The following is a 14,851-nucleotide window of genomic DNA, read 5'->3' on the forward strand; positions in this document are numbered from 1 at the left end:
GAATCGTGTTCTTTTATTCATGTCATAAAATAAAGAAAGTGAAACCTAGGGTTATGGCAATTATTTTCTGTGGATGACTACGGATACAAGCAGCTTATGATTTGCTGATTAGTCTAGGATTAGTGGCGGGAGAATTAATGGTTTCGATCAATCGCCGTACAGAATTGGTAGACGATGAAATTTTCTTTCAAATAATTTTAATTATTCCACCACCAATTTGTAACGTAAGAAAATAAAAAAATGGGTAGGTTATATCTATGATATAACGCAAGGTTGACGTGGGACTACCTTAGCTTAGCAATCATTTGTTTGTATTGATTAAAATTTTGATTGAATGAAACAATTTCCGAATTCAATTGAATTCAATATATTTGCTTTGTGAGTAAAAAGATTGTATAATGCCATGTAAGGTCAATTCATGCAATAGATTATGTCCTTCGTTACAAGTAAATTCAATGACGGTCCGTTTACGTTTGGTATGATGACATCTTGGTTTTGATGTCTATGTTAGGCAAACACATTTCAGTCAGAACAAAAATGACCCCGATTTGCATGTATTTGCAACGTCGATTTCCCCAGACACCTTGGTTTAGAAGTCTTTATTAGGTAAACACATTTCAGTCGGAACAAAAATACCCCTAACCTGCATGAATATACAATGCCAATTTCTTCAGACACCTTGGTTCTGAAGTCTGCGTTAGGGAAACAAATTTCAGTCGGAGCAAAAATACCCCCGACTTTCACGTATTTGCAATGCTGATTTCTCTAACGCTGCTTGGTTTTAAAGTCTGTGTTAGGGAACACATTGCGGTGCGAACAAAAGTCCCCATACTTTCATGTGTTTGCAATGCCGATTTTCCTAAGGCTGCTGGGTTTTGATGGCTGTGTTGGGGAAACCGTGATTCGGACCAATTAAAACAAGGTAGTTAGGGCGTTTAGATAACGCTCAACATTTTACAGTTATTCAATTGTTTATCTAATGAAAAATAACATTTTAATCATTGCGACAGAAGCGTAGAAATATTCCGTATTAATTGATGCAAACATCTTTCCGATCCAGTAAGAAATGTTCGAGTTATAAGCATTCGGAATCTTGCATTTCTTCCTGCATGTTCTATGTTTAGGTTTTCATTTTACCCCCCATATACTCCGGTTAGACGTAGTCCCACGTCAAAAGAACCTTTAAGAATGCATTGTAACTTTTTAAATATTTTTTTAGTTATTTAATTGTTCACTTATTTTTACCACTTCAGTAGTAAAAATTTTCATTCGAAATTTGAAAATTTAAAACTGCCTTCGGTAAACTGATCGATACTATAGATCAACACTTCTTTGGCTTAGCACGCTTCGATACTGGCTTTCTCTCTTCAAGGGTGTGTAGTGAATGTGAACGAAAATGCACTGCTGTTTCGCAATATCTTCCATTCTTGTATCGAGCTGTGTGTGTGTGTGTTTGTGTGTGAATTCAACATTAGGCAAGAGTGATGTTCGCTCGTTGTAGTGTGCTTGTTAGCTCGCTCGCAACTGTGGTTTAATTTCATTCCATTTCATATTTGGTTTAAAACTTCTTCAGCTCATTTGCCTCTAGGCCTTAGAAGGGCCCTTGTGGAAAAAGACCCTACTGCATACTCCTCCTTCACCTATCTTAAGAAAGACAATCCATTCCCGCTCGACGCTCGCCGGCAACGATGTTGCTCCGATGATCACCAAATGAGAAGAAGCGTGGATTCAAATCGCGGATGGCTTATTTATAACAAATAAGTTGAAAACGGACAGAAACGCATGTATTAGTTGCTCGTTATTGACGGTACGGGAAGGTAAGCACACAAATCGACAGAACAAACGTATAGAAAAATGAGAATGCTTCTAGTTTTCATTAATTTTAACTGTTTAGGGATTAGGGAATTGTAATGTAGAGCACATCGAACAAATCTATATATTTTCTTTATTTTCAGGTTAGTTGGATTAGTTCAACGATTTGGCCGAACGGGAGCCAGGAGGATTTCACTCGGTGTGAGCGGTTCCTAGGAGCTTTTTTAAATCTAAATCGATCCGATTTCTTCGAAGGTCCGTGAGCCAAGAAGTAGTCGAGTCATCTTCTTCTTCTTCCGTAGAAGCATTGTACCACTGCAATCATTAGTTTGATCTATTGTAGCGCACTCCAGTTCGCTATGTATGCAGTGTCAGTTCGTTCCATCACTCAGAGAATAAGTGATAGTCGCACCAGGACTTTGCATATTCCCCCACAACGGTATGACTTCCTTTTTGAAGTTCCTTACCTTTTTTTGGTTCAGCAGACCAGATCTCGTTAGGCATAAGAATGCCCCTTCCAAGAATTCGCAGTCTTCGCTGAATTAGTGTACTGCATTGACACAGTAAATGTTCCGAAGTTTCAGCTTCGAAATTGCAGAAACGACACTTATCATTTTCCAGTTTTCCGATTTTTTTAGGTGATACCTGCTCGGACAGTGTCCAGTCAATAGACCGTTTTTTTATCCAAAATATATATTTTTATTAAGGCTCACATGGCGTCAGCCTAACGGGGCCGGGAGTTCAATATTTTGACAATGTTTGCTTACAACTATGTTAGTAATATGTAACTGATTACTCGCGGTTGGCTCGAGGTTAGTATTACAAGTGTTCGCATAATTGGGATGTTGCAGTCTTCAATGCTCTGTACGTGTGCCCGACACGGGATACTTCCTATTGGGATGCCACTGACCGTTAATCAGCAACGCCCCCTAGTTTGTACCCCATATCTAGCGTGGTGCGTCTTTCTCGACTCGAGGAATCCAGGATAGAATGATCACTAGCCGGCGCAATCATCAGCTCGTGTAGAGTTGTCATGAGCGGTACAACCTTTGGCTCTTGTTGAATCATCAGTGGACTGCACAACCTTCGGCCCGTGTATCTGTAAAGAGTGTGAGTATGTATTGCCGCGACTAGGTAAAAGTTTATAGATCGGATAGGAGGGATATGAAACAGGGACACAACGAAGGAAACATCATTAAACGTTGACATCGGCGTTTCTGAGGAACTGGTACAGATGGAGTAGAAGATCAGGATCGCGGCTACCTAAGATATCCCGGACAGCATGGAACCGGATACACGACCAAACAACATGCTCGATGTCGTTGTAGCCATCACAACAATCACATAGATTGCTTGCTGCGAGCCAAATGCGATAAAGATGCGCGTTTAGGTTGTAGTGATTGGACATAAGCCGATATATCACGCGAATGAAATCACGACCTACATTCAATCCCTTGAACCATGCACTCGTCGAGACCTTAGGGATAATCGTGTGTAACCAACGACGAACTCATCTTCACTCCACATGCGCTGCCAACTTACGAGCGTGTGCTGACGAGGAATGTGGAAAAATTCATTATAAGTAATTTGCCTTTCAAAAAGTGTGCCTTCTGCCCATCACCCACCTTAGCTAGCGAGTCCGCTTTCTCATTCCCCGGTATCGAGCAATGAGAGGGAACCCATGCTAGGGTAATCTTGAATAATTTTTCGACCAAACACTCAATAGATGTCTTATTCTTGGTAGGAAATAAGATGAGCGTTTATCTACTTTCATTGAGCGGATTGCCTCTATTGAGCTGAGACTGCCTGAAAAAATAAAATAATGGTCGCTGGGCAATGTTTCAATGATCCCTAGTGCGTAGTATATCGCACCCAGCTCAGCGACATACCCGGAACAAGGATCTTTGAGTTTGAAAGAGGCACTGGAGTTTTCATTCAAGATGCCGAAGCCGTTTTTGTATGAACCGTCAGTCAAACCGTCAAAGATTTCTCCTACTAAAATCGATACGCCCTTTTCAAAAGTTACGCTTGAGTCAAAAAAATCCCAATTGCTGTGGAAAACTCATATTTCCTTCAACCCAAACGGAATACAAACTTTCATTCGAATCAAAAATATTCATGTTTTGTCATTTGTCTATTTCATTTGGAATTGCTCAATTGCCGAGTAAATCCAGTGAATCACTCTCGGTTTTAGTCCCCACTTTTTCTTTCCTTCAAAGCTCGAATCTCACTTTCTTCTCTTCATTTTCATCCCTCTTCTCTTGAATATTTTCTCTTCTCTCACTTTTTCTCTCTCCACCTTCTCTTCCTTTTCCGGTCGAAAATTAGCTGACCAGTCGATAAGTGTTAGAATAAGCGCTTTTGTTAATTTTACAGAGGGTTTTCTTTTGATAGCGCTTCACAGGTAGGTTTTTGTTTTTTTTTTCTGTATTATAGTGACTTTCAACGCTTCTGGCTGGTTCGTCACTTTTACCTTCCATTTTGGAAGATTGTCGGGGGTGAGAATTGAACTCGTGATCTTGAGCGTGAGAAGTATGGATGTTACCTCCACGCCAGATCGGCTCCACTTCACAGGTAGGTATCAATGGTAAGTAGGTAAGTATGAGTGTTTAATTATTTAACTTTCAAATTCTTTTCTTATTTCTTTCTTCTTTTTTTTTGTTCCGGTTCACTAGCGAACCGTAACAACTAAACGGAACGGATGTCATCGTAGTCGACCCCAGTGTTAAACATCTTCACTGATTCGATTTTTTATTTCAATTTATAATTAACAATAATATTAACATTAACAACATTACCTCTCATCATTCTTACTTTAAGTGTCGTAAACAATATACCAATAAAATGAAAGATAACCCAAAGATAGCTTCCTCATACATGCACATACCGTACGGGATATAACATATAAAACATTTTAGTTCAATTGTTTGTATGTATTTAGCTTTGTTTGTAATAATTAATTATTTTATTATTTTTTGTTTTTGGTTTCTTTCCCTCTAGTGTTTCGGTGTGGTATTTGAGTCTTCTTCTTCCTTCCTCGACATAGTATTGAACAACGTTTAGTATAGGCACGTAAACCAAACCAATTCGCTATTGCAAATGTTGGAAATGATAGTAGAACTTCGGGTATCGAATATTATACACTAATAACAGAATGAATGTCCACATTTTTACACTAACCGGTTCCCGTCTGTGTATGATTTGCCAATTAGGTAATTTGTTCGTTCACAATTCACATAATCCGATGATTTACGTACTCTTATTCACACGGTTTTTTTCTCTCTTATATTTGAAATATTCACTATCAACGGTGTCATATCACAAGTTACATAATGTAAAAGTCAAGCACAGACAAAACTAAGTGTTGAAATGAGAAATGCTTCGCTTTGAGGGTAAATGTATATAGCAGCACAGTACAACCTATGGTTTGTTGTTGCTTTTAGAAACTACTTTAGCTTTAACATTTTGTCTGTTTGCCATAGCGAAAATAAATGTTCTTTACGTTATGTATCTTGTGACTCTATTGCGTTTTTTTTTCTCTAAAACAATAATATTCACTGCTACCTAAATCGTAAACTTAACGCAACACATTCTGAGGCAATTGTTTTGTTTTTTTTTTAATTTTCGTTCTATTTCGTTTCTATGAACGTATTTGAGATGACTGAATAGATGGTTTTTGACGCATATGGTGATTCTTTTTTCTCTGGTCTTTTCATCTCCTCTGTATTTCACGGTTCGTTTGTCTAGAATTAAACTCTGCATGTTTCTATTAGAAGTATTTTGTAGTTTAAACACTCGTATTTACATCCATATTTAGCGTTACTGTTTTTTTTAGGTTTTTTTGTCTGATTTTTTATGAAAATCTCTTATAAAAAGCCTAGAGTATGGGTTTTCACTGCATTGTTTCTTTTTTGATTTTTTTTCAATTGTAAATGAAATGAAAACGCTTTTCGAAAAAATGCTTGCATTAGTGTTGTTATCATTGTTGCATGCTGTTATACATTTGCAATATTTATAATTTAACTAGCTCACCGTTTACTGTTAGATTCAAGTCTTTCGGCTATTATACCCAAAGTATTATTCTTTTCAGCGGATAACGTAAAGCGTTCAATATAAAAAAGATGAACGGAATGATCTTGCGCACAGAAAATCTACACTGTAATAACATTTAGAAAGTTTATGCCATTGTCTATGTGCTTTTGTCGGATACCTTCATCCCTGTCGCATTAGGACAGACGGTAAGCTGTTTTTTATTTTTTGCACTAGGTTAAATATTTTTGAGTATTTGTTGTGTTCTTTCTCGAATCCTAACGCATTTACTTTTAAAAAATCGATGGTTTTCGCTCACGGTAGCAATATTTTGGACGATGATTCGAAGAAACCAAAAGTGATATGGTAAGAATATTATGAGAAAATATTTTCAAATCTACTTTGAAACCCCGTCACATATCTATAAATCAAGCCAATCGAGTTCTTCCGATTATGTGAATGTATTTCTTACTTTTATTCCTGCAAATCATAATATTCACTTATGTATACATTTTGATTACAAACGAAAATAAACATTACACAACGATATTTCCCCATATGCACATTTTTTTGTTAACTACCCATTTCTAACAAGGCGCTATCTACCGATTTTCTCTCTTATTTGCATTGTTGCACATTAAGATACAATAAAAGATGGTTTCCTTTAGAATATGTTTTTTTGTGATGAATACTACGACATTGATTAATAAGGGAGATCAGTTTTAAGTGACCCCAAGCAGATGAACTTACCGTCGTAAAATTTAGAGGGTCACAAACCAAGGAGAAATCGAAAAATTTTACCAACTCACGTCAGAAAAACAAAATGCTACTCTGAAAATCTTCGTGAAGTGATCACCGTTCAGGGATTAGAGTGATTGTTCATAGTATAGTTTATAGTGTCATAGAGACTGATCTGTACCGCTGTGGCGTACCGTTCGTATTTTTGGTTTTATATAAAATTACATTTCTGTTTACATATCTACCAAGCCTTGCTCTCAAATGTTCAAATGCAAAGCGTTTCTTTTTGGTTGTTTACCTATATAATATACTGTGCTTATCGTGAAGTATGTGCTAGTTTTTTCATGGTAATGCGTAATGGATGTTTTATTCACAGGCTTATCTCTTACAGCTATTTTTACAGAAGCCTCACTTCGATTCACGATTTCACCGTGCGAGAATAAATTGCAGAGTTTCGCTGGAAACAGGTCGCATCTTGATATAAAAGCTCGAATATCTCTTTTGCTGTGTGGGTGTTATACTATTCCATACTAAAGTTAATTGTGATTTGTTACAAAAATCTATCCTCGCTTAATTATTTATGTGGCAACATATGAGTGATGATGATTGGGATGGGAAACAAAGAAACATTCTCGCAAGACGATGGAAGTGCGAATGTTGTGATTACTGTCGACTATTTTTCCTTCTTTAAAAAAATGATTTCCAGACGTTTTGTTTGCTTTTTTATGTATCAACTAATCATTGCACAATTTTTTTTAATTTTTCCAAAGAATTTTCTATAAAAATGCACGGCACTATGACTGCAATCTTTTTATCTAGGTTATTTCTTTCCATTTACACACGAAAGCGTAAACGTTCAAATAAGCAGTTATTCTTAAATGATGCCTAGCTGTTCTGTTTTTATATGATTTTTGTGTCATAATTTCAGTTTAATCTCTGAGAGATTTAGGTGTAGCATACCTTTGATGGTTTCCCGGGGCCCGAACTGCACACATGTATGCAGTCCGCGTGCGGTTCAATTCTGCTCCCACCCAATCTGTTCAGAAGCGAATCCAGAACCTTGTGTTCCATTCGGTTCCGATACCTAACATGCATATTTATTGTAAGTAACTTAGCGAAACGGTGAACCTATTATGCGGTGAAGCATTCGTTTGACGAAAACACAAAGCAAACGGGTCTGAGTGATTACCGAATTGCACATACTGCATGGACTGAAAAGTCCCGGGATTTTTCAACAGATGGCGCCATTAAAAATGAACAAGATTAATTTCGAGAGGTTGATCTGTCACTGTCACTATGTGTAAGTTTCATGACATTTCGTTTATTTGTTCACTATTTACAGTTGTTTAGGTGTTCGTAAACAAAATGGAAAAAGAGGAATATCGTATTTTGATCAGACATTGTTTTTTGATGGGAAAAACTCCTGAACAATCAATGTAGTGGTTGACGAAATGTTATTCCACATCTGCTCCTCCGAGAACAACAGTTAATCGGTGGTTTAGTGAATTTAAAATGGGCCGTACAAGCACCTCAAATGCACCTCGCTCTGGAAGGGCAAAAGAGGCCTCTACGAATTCAGAAATCGTAACACAAGTGCATCGACTCGTTTTGAACGATCGTGAAATGAAGTTACGCGAGTTAGCTGAAGCTGTAGGCAATTCAAAAGAACGAGTGGGAAACATGTTGTACAATATTTTGGACATAAAAAAAGCTACCCGCGCGATGTGTGCCGCGTTTGCTGACCGTCGACCAAAAAAGCAGCGCGTTGATGAATCAACAGCCGATTTGGCGTTGTTGAAGCGTAATCGAGAAAACTTCTCTCGACGTTTTGTGACAATGGATAAAACGTGGATCCATTACAACACTCATGAGTCCAATAAGCAGTCTTCAGATTGACAATGAGGCATATTTCGAAGACTTAGACGTTTCATACTACAGAAAGGGAATCGAAATGTTAGAAACTCGCTATACCAAGTGTATTGCCCTCGAAGGAAACTATGTTGAGGAATAAAAACAGCGTTGCCCAAAAAACGATTGTTTTCATGAATAGTTCCGGGACGGTTCAGCCCATGTAGTATATAGTAACGTTTTTATTCAGTTTGATAAAATAAATTCCATAATTTGTTGTAAAAAAGATGGGACTTCCTAATACTGGAGTGTGATCTCTCTCTCAGACACACTGAAGTCAAAAGTGTAAAATGAGTCAATGAAAGTAACGTGTTCATTTATTTGAGAGCATTTGTTTGTGAGACCGATTCAGTGTCGTGGCTGGTCGAAGTGTAACTGAATGTTGTATCGATTCGATTCTTTGTTTTAAGAGGCTTTAAACTTTGCAGTTCATTCACCTCTAACCATGTTGTATATTCCACCCTTCTCTTATATATGCATCGCGCTTCGAAACAACGTGAATGTAGTTGCTATGCCCATTTGCTTCGCGCCGTTGAATGTTGTATCTTCTGTCCTTCTCTTAGATATGAACGGCGCCTCGATGCAACGCGATTCTCTGAGCGGCACGTAAATGCACATAGCAACAAAATTCCCAGAAGCCATGCAAGCTTACTCTCGAATTGAATTGAATATAGGAATGCTGCTTGTTGCATCAGAAAGCATATAGGAGTAAAAGCGACCTCTTTCATAGTTACATTTTTCACATGTTTTACTATTTCCACTATATGTGTCGCGGACAAAAACATACGTGAGGATCTTCTCTCTCAACTCGTGTATTCGGAATCAAAATCCCACCCGAAACTTCGAAATAGACCCTTACATTGAAAGGTTAGGCATAGTCCCACGTCAACATATTTGAAGCAATATTTTCAGAGTCTTGCGTAGGATGCAAGACTGTGATCCGCCTTGCTTCCAACATCTGTGACCACATTCGATGCACCCATCATGTGCTCGTTCGTACGGAACCACTAACGCACAGATGAGTGAAAACTTTTGCAACGCCCTGATACATCATTTGTATCTCATAAATATTTTCATACATACAAATGACGATTCGTGACGTTCTAATTACAGTTGATGTAAATATTTTTTCGTAATTTGTTTTTTTCTATGTCGTCCATTCTTCCAAACTAATTCACAACCATATGCCAAGTATGTATTTGACAGTTAGGGGCATGATACACCAGCCAAAATATCGGATAAATGATCATGTAAAACACTGGCTATACCGTTTAATGTTTGTTAGGTTCTTCAGAAAGTCTTCAGCTAGTCCACTTCTATTGAACAAATATTGTGCCAGCGAAATTCAGCTAATTCTTATGCTAATCAAAACCTCCAGACGGCAGCGGCAACAATATACCAGTGCAGATATGCATGAATATACGTGGAAGTGAACGCATCTGCAAATTGTGCCATCCTAAACAAGTGCTCAAGTCCGAAAAATCTCGGCTCATTCGCACCATGTTTCGTTTTCTGCTTCTGAAATTAATCGACTACACGACATTGCAAGAACTGAACAAGAATACGAACGCAACTCCATATTATTAAATTGGATGTTGGTCCGCGATCCCGAAAGCACAATCGATGTTCAGCCGATGTTCTGCTATACATTTTGGAATTTGTATTTACCATTTACTCACGAAAAATGTTTGTACGGTAAAAAATGACTATCGAATTGATACTAGTTACTATAAAGTTTGTTATATATACTAGTTCATAAGGTTCACGTATAGATGGCGCCTCTTGCAATATCTATTTGACTATCACAAAGCACCATCTTTTAATGGATACGTGTCAAAATTTGACAGTAATCGGTCGATTGGTTCGTGAGTTACAGCATTGAGAGTGAAGCAACTTTTGTTGTGTGCTGTTTCATCAAGACAATGCACCGCCACAAATCAATGAAAACGATGGCAAAATCGCATGAGTTGGGCTTCGAATTGCTTCCGCATCCACCGTATTCTCCAGATCTGGCCTCCAGCGACTACTTTCTGTTCGCAGACCTGAAGAGAATGCTCGCTGGCAAGAAATTTAAGACCGATGATGAAGTGATTACCGAAATCGAGGCCTATTTTGAGGGAAACCCGAAAGAGTGTATTCAACATATTCAGGCAATTATGTTGAATAATAAAATTGAATTTCGGAGACGAATGAATTGTTAGATTTTAAGTCTCCGTAAACAAAGAAAAAGAAGAAGAAGAATTGAATTTTGCATAAAAATAGTTTTACTGTGTTACCTTATAAACTTTTCAGCCAAACTGTTATTTCTCTCAGTGTATTGATGATTGTAGATCTGTGATGCATTGGAGTACCCCTCACCAATATTGACAACAGTTTATATTTAACGTTTAACTGATTTTTAACTAGGCTATAACCCAATTAGCGAGCGCTCAGTTGCAAGCAGCCCAGTTAGCGAACAAGTGCTGTACTGCTGCCATTCATTCGACGTGAAACAAATTTACAACTGTGTTCATATTCATTCTGTTCTATCTGCGCATTTTTTTTTTCAAAATTCGAGCCATGAGAATTCATTTACATCCAACCGTTGCCATTGAACTGTCTGGAATGTTGTGACTTCATTTTCAATATCCCGATAAGTGTGTGATTTTCTCATTGAGATAGTGTCTTTCTTATTCTTGCGCACATTCACAAATATTGCAAAGGATTACATAGGCTTGGACGGTGAAGAAGCATTCTGCAGAGTCGATCCGACTAGCGAATGCAAACTTTGTCAGCCAAAGCTGGATGTTGGCAATTACATCCGCCGTCAGACCCGTCTGCGAAAAAAAATCTCGAATTATTCCCAATACGGTCGTGTCATGGACACCACCCTTATATATATTTTTTTTGTTTGGTTACGCGATTTTAATCTTATTTCAATGTCCTGGAAAAAAGGCAATGAAGATGGTGGTTTTTCGGTCGACATAGAATGCGCTGCCACAACTATTTCTCAAACAGTGACGTCAGCCTTTGTGTTTATATTTGATTGCTTACCACATCCATGTGAAAATGTTATTTTCAGTATGTATTTTATCAATTGAAAACATACATTTTACTGAAGTTCCCGCTGATTATGAGTATGATATGACAGCGTGCAGTGAATATTTTCAAAATCACTTCGTAATAGACAGATAATAGTGGTTTTTTTGGTATTCTTGCCAATACAAATATAATTCGCCTGCTACTTCACCTCGATATGTACCTCATTGATCTTATTTGCTGTTTATTTTTTCATCATAAAACTAAATAAAACTATACTGTTTTGATTCATATTCCGAACAGACTCGAATTCCTAACACTTCAATTTAAATACTAGATTAGCTGAACATCAAAGTTATAAAGAATTGAATAATGAAATCCCCGGTATTCTTTAGGGTATACAATTCCGTATAACAACATTTCTAGGTATCAAAACAACATTAAATGCTCGTAATTTGAGTCAAAAATTAAGTGTTCGAAATTTGAATCGAAAAGGTACTTTTCTATATCAGAATTGAAATCTTCTGAAGCATTTCTATATTCACTAGGTAAATTGCACCTTCACTATGTAAAATGAAAACCATTTTAACTGAGACAGAAACCTTACTTGCTTGAAGAATTTAAAAACACCTCTTCCTCGGCTTACACTGTCGATCCTTTCAAGCTCCGCAAAGCTATCGTAATTTGTTGTCATTATAATGAATTTTCTGTACTTCCTCAACGAATTTTACCATTTCTTCAGTGTCCGAGAACGATGTTGATATTCAACATATTCGGTATCCCGAATGCTATGGTGTAATGATCGAATGTGGTCTGAAATTCAACTTCAAAGATTGACGTGAAATAAATTTTAACCTAAAAACCTATAATGATTCTCCAATCCCAGATGTTCTTTCACCAAACAAGAACGATGTTCTTCTCATACTTCTTCTCATTCTGATCACTATTTGATAATTTTTTTTGACATGGGACTACGTCTAACAGGACAATATGAGGGGTAAAATGAAAACCTAAACAGAGAACATGCAGGAAAAAATGAAAGATTTCGATTGCTTATAACTCGAACATTTCTGAATAGATCGGAAAGATGTTTGCATCAATTGATAGGAGATATTTCTATGCATTTCATGAGATAAACAATTGAACAACTGTGAAATGTTAAGCGTTATCTAAACGCCTACCTGCCACGTTTTGATTTGGTCTAATTAACGGATTCCCCAACACAGACTTCAAAATCAATGTACTTGGATGAATCCGCATTGTAAATACTTGGAAGTAGGAGGGGGGATTTTTGTTCACATCGAAGTATGTTCCCTAACACAGCCATCTGAACCAAGGTGCCTTACATTATATGGCGTCTGTTCAAATTAAGGAACTTTACTAACCGAGCAAATATGTTGAATTCAATTGAATTCGAAAATTATTTCATTCAAACAATAATTTAATCAATACAAACTAATGATTTCTAAGCCAACGGTAGTTCCACGTCAACCTTGTGGTTATATCATAGATATAACCTACCCTAATGTGCATCACAATCACGCATTCTGATCACTAGAAAATCATCAGTTTACCGTAATACGTTAACAGAATTACCGTTTGCCGTAGTAGGGTTAGACCTAGAGTATGTAAATATTTTATCGACCTTAAACATGTTTTGAAAAAAATATAATTTTAAGGTACAACGTAATGGACATAATAAACGATTTTTCCTGTCGGAAACGTTATTAGAAAATCTAGAATAAGTTCAGCAAGCAACTCGAAAAATTAGGATTACGTCTTTCTGGAACACATTGAAGGTACAAACTGAAAAGCTAAATATAGTTCGCGCCACCGAAATTTTTCAATTTTGAGAGCTTGATGCTCAGTCATCTACTATTTCTTTTTTACGCGATTATGGCATTAGGGCAAATTTATTGGACACTCTTTTGCCATATAGACACATATAAAATTGACGATGATTAATATGTTCAAAAAGAGTTGAACTAAAAGCTTCTATAACTTCATTAAGGTATGTTCAATCGCCACAACCTTTGCCCATTTTCCATGCAATACACTGGTTCCACGTTGCAAAAAGGTAATTTTGAAGCGATTCAGTCATCAAGCAAATTTTGTTTTGCTTGAGGAGAAACTGGAGACCATGGCGGATGAGGTGGAGTTTTCCAATTCTCCCTTCCTAGGTGATCCCTGAAAGACTCATGAACTTGTGGTCGGGCGTTGTAATGTTTTAAAACTATCTTGCCGTGACTATGCTCCCATACCGGTCGTTTTCCATTCAAAGCCCCGTTGAAACGCAATAAAGCTTCCCTGATTTCTCTCTGACTACGTTATGGTAGACACATTGAGGCTATCTGTCCGACAATTTGGCGTTTTTGAACCTTTGGCAAATGGCGTTTTTCCGTTTTTTGAACTCCAACATTACGACATATTATAAATTCGTGAGGTTCATATCGAACCGAGCAAATCATACATTTCCCACTTGTAGCAAACGTTAACAATCCATGGGTAGTTCTCTCTGTCGACGAAAAGGGTACAATGTTAGTAAGATTGACTGTTAAAATAAAAATGCTGCTAAAAATTATACAATTCATTATTTCTACCGCTCTGTTTGCAAAGATCGATTTCGTGAGGATAAATTTTGATGGTTGGTGGTTGTAGCTCGAAAATCATACACTCTGATGGTTTGTTTGTGTTTTCCCTGGTAACTTAGATACACGTAATAAGGAACTTTTAAATAGTTAATCATAACTAAACAAGCATTTATCGTTTCTCTTTCTTTCGTCTCCGAACGGAATGGTGTGGGATGCAAAATTCGTCTTACATATGAACTTTTTTTTTGTATCTGATTTGACCTCGCTGATGGTGATTCGGGTCAAACTGTTATCAGGTGGAAAGTATCGATGTATTGGTAACATCCTTCCCCTGAGATTTCATACCTTTTATATACTAGATTGCGCAACATGTAATTTTAAAAACTCATCGTTTTGGCGAAACGTAACACGAACACGTAAATCATGAACTTTAATAAACACGCACGTAAATTTAAAATTGATTCTCTCTCTCTATCGTTTTTTGGAAAACAATTTGAAAAACTTACGAAACATATGCTTGATATATTGCGCGATCTGGTACATAAAATCGGTTTCTTTTGTTCATATGTAAGAATAGGGACCATCAGTCAAGGCGCTACACAGCAATAGTCAAGAATTGTCGTCCTTGTTGGATCCACCGCCTCCGACACCGGTTTGCTGACTGTTTTGGTTACGTCCCCCGGAGGGACCTCGGACTGTTGCGGGTTTGTACTCCAGACCGGGATCAAATTGCATCAGAACGAAAACCTGTGTGT

At 37.4% G+C, this 14,851-nt stretch overlaps 1 protein-coding gene across 26 annotated transcripts in view; it reads right to left on the reverse strand.

Moving 5' to 3' along the window:
* Positions 1-4,546: 4,546 nt before the first annotated feature.
* Positions 4,547-14,851, reverse strand: part of LOC129762995 (calcium-activated potassium channel slowpoke) — a 196,156-nt gene continuing 185,851 nt past the window's right edge. For all 26 annotated transcript variants that reach the window (XM_055761676.1, XM_055761691.1, XM_055761681.1 and 23 more), the window contains one exon: positions 4,547-14,843. In XM_055761676.1, coding sequence (XP_055617651.1) covers positions 14,706-14,843 — 138 coding nt within the window. In that variant the 3' untranslated portion in view covers positions 4,547-14,705. The remainder of the gene's footprint in view (positions 14,844-14,851) is intronic.

The sequence above is a fragment of the Toxorhynchites rutilus genome, chromosome 1 (assembly GCF_029784135.1).
Source record: "Toxorhynchites rutilus septentrionalis strain SRP chromosome 1, ASM2978413v1, whole genome shotgun sequence".
Classification (NCBI taxonomy): Eukaryota; Metazoa; Arthropoda; class Insecta; order Diptera; family Culicidae; genus Toxorhynchites; species Toxorhynchites rutilus.